Below are 2,347 nucleotides of genomic sequence, written 5' to 3' on the forward strand. Positions count from 1 at the left end.
TAGATTAAATTAACCAAATATTAAGAAATATATTAAGAAATGTATTAAGAAATGTAATGTATTAAGAAATGTAGGTATTTTCAAAATATCTATCGATTTGTTTTGTATAATCAAAATTTGTGGCTTACAAATTAATATTTATATTATTTGTGCTTAACATATAAGATTATAAAATAATATAAATTTAATAAACATTAACGAGAAATAGATTACTATATTATATCAATTACTTCTTTTCTTTAATTAAATATAGAGATATTTTTTCAGATGATTTTCATGTACATTGGTATTTATTGTCCGGAAAGTTCGTGCCAATGTTGAAGGAAAATTTAAACACAGAAAATTTAAATTTTAGTATACATTTATTAAATTATATAGGTTAGTCGGCACGAACTTTCCGGACAACCCAATATAACGGTTTACTGGGGGCCTGGACGGTATGAGAGTTTTGATGATTCTCATTATAACTGTCCGTCTTTACATGACACACAAATTCAATTACTGGAAAAAGCGGAATGTTTTGCATGCGCTACCGATATAAGTTTTAGGCAATTTTAAAGATAGCCTATTATTAAAGAGATCTTCTGGCTATCTTCTGAAAGATTTTTATGATCAAGGGAAAAGAATGCCTTATATCGGTTTCTACATATTAGACAAATCATCATTGTTGATTCGCGATGTGGAACTTATTAAAAATATTTTAATAAAAGACTTCGATTACTTCATTGATCGATACACCTAACATGACTGATCATTTGAATTATTCCAATCTCTTCTTTATCAAAAACCCAGCCTGGAAGATCATAAGAACGAAGTTATCACCAACCTTCACATCCGGCAAACTGAAAAAAATGTTCGAGCTGATGTTAGAATGCGGTGATAATCTAGATACGTATCTCGAATCGTTAAAATTAGAAGTGCTGAAAGTTAGCAATTGTCAAAACGCATAAAAGTCATATTATGATTTAATTGAGGCAACAATATAAATATTAAATCATATTGTCATATTGATGACAGATAAAGACATTGAACTGGACATGAAAGACTTATCCTCCAAATTCTTTATGAACATAGTTAGTACTACCGCGTATGGACTTAGTGTGAATTTGTCCAGATGATGAATAGTCCAGACATCGAGTTTCCAAAGTAATATGGTAAACAAAGTTTTAAGATCAATATTTTACGCGCTTTCGAGTTTCTTGCAATATTATTTTTACCAAGTTTAGTTCATTTTATCAATGCAAAATTGTTTAATAAGAAAGTTACTATCTTCTTACGTAATGTGTTTTGACAAACAATCACTTAGCGCATAAAGATCTGAAGAGAAATGATCTCATAAATACTCTTATTGAATTAAAAGGAACTTACAGAGATCAGGACAGTGAAAGAGAATTTAATAAGTAAATTCTTCAAGCTAGTATATAATTAACTTGCATTAAAAAATCAGAAATCTCATTTGTCTAAGCAATAGTTGCAGTAACTAAAATTAATTATAGTAAGAATTAAGAAATGAAAATTTTAGAAAAAAAAAACGAATTAAAATTTCAGCACTTGATGGGGACGATCTATTAGCACAGGCAGCTGTTTTCTTCATAGCTTAGTTATGAAACCTCTTCACAACAATGGCTTTTATTTTATACGAACTCGCGAGACATCCAGAAGTATAAAACTTAAAAAAGAAATAAAAACTTAAAAAAGAAATTCTGCACTCGACGAAATGAATGGTAAAATTACATACATTTTTACTATCTTATAAAAGAAAAATGACTTTTGTATTACTATATTACCAAGTTTAAAGTACAATATTTATCTTATTTGCATGCCAATGGTATAGATTACATCGCTATCATCTCGACATGGTAGAAATTTTGAAAATGTATCCAGTGTTGCCATTTTTAGATCGCATAGAAGAAAACTTACAAGGTACCTAATTCCGATTAGTTCTCGAGAAGGGTATACCAATTTTTATTTCGTTACTTGGTGTGCACTACGATCCGGAACTATCCTACTCCAGATCAATTTGATCCGGAACGATTCACCGAGGAGAACAAACGTAATAGACCGTGTCTATCTTCCGTTTGGAGACGGACTACGTATGTGTATAAGTAAGAACATCGGATATGACAGATATCAAGTTTTGACGGAATTATACAATATATGTATAAAATCAAGAATGAATCAGCTAAAGCATAAATTTACGTTTTTTGCCTTGTTATACAAATCATAAATTCTGTATATGTAAATACGCTCATTAGAATGATGTAGACACTATCCAATTGAACTTTTGAACTATAAAATTTACTTATCTTAATTACAATTTTGCAAAGATAAAATATATATATATATA

At 29.3% G+C, this 2,347-nt stretch overlaps 1 protein-coding gene across 1 annotated transcript in view; it reads left to right on the forward strand.

The window, feature by feature from the left end:
• The first annotated feature begins 625 nt into the window (after positions 1-625).
• Positions 626-2,347, forward strand: part of LOC108688358 — an 18,519-nt gene continuing 16,797 nt past the window's right edge. Inside the window, 2 exon segments of the mRNA XM_018194593.1 lie at positions 626-729; positions 731-892. Coding sequence (XP_018050082.1) covers positions 626-729; positions 731-892 — 266 coding nt within the window.

The sequence above is a fragment of the Atta colombica genome, unplaced genomic scaffold (genome assembly GCF_001594045.1).
Source record: "Atta colombica isolate Treedump-2 unplaced genomic scaffold, Acol1.0 scaffold229, whole genome shotgun sequence".
Taxonomy (NCBI): Eukaryota; Metazoa; Arthropoda; class Insecta; order Hymenoptera; family Formicidae; genus Atta; species Atta colombica.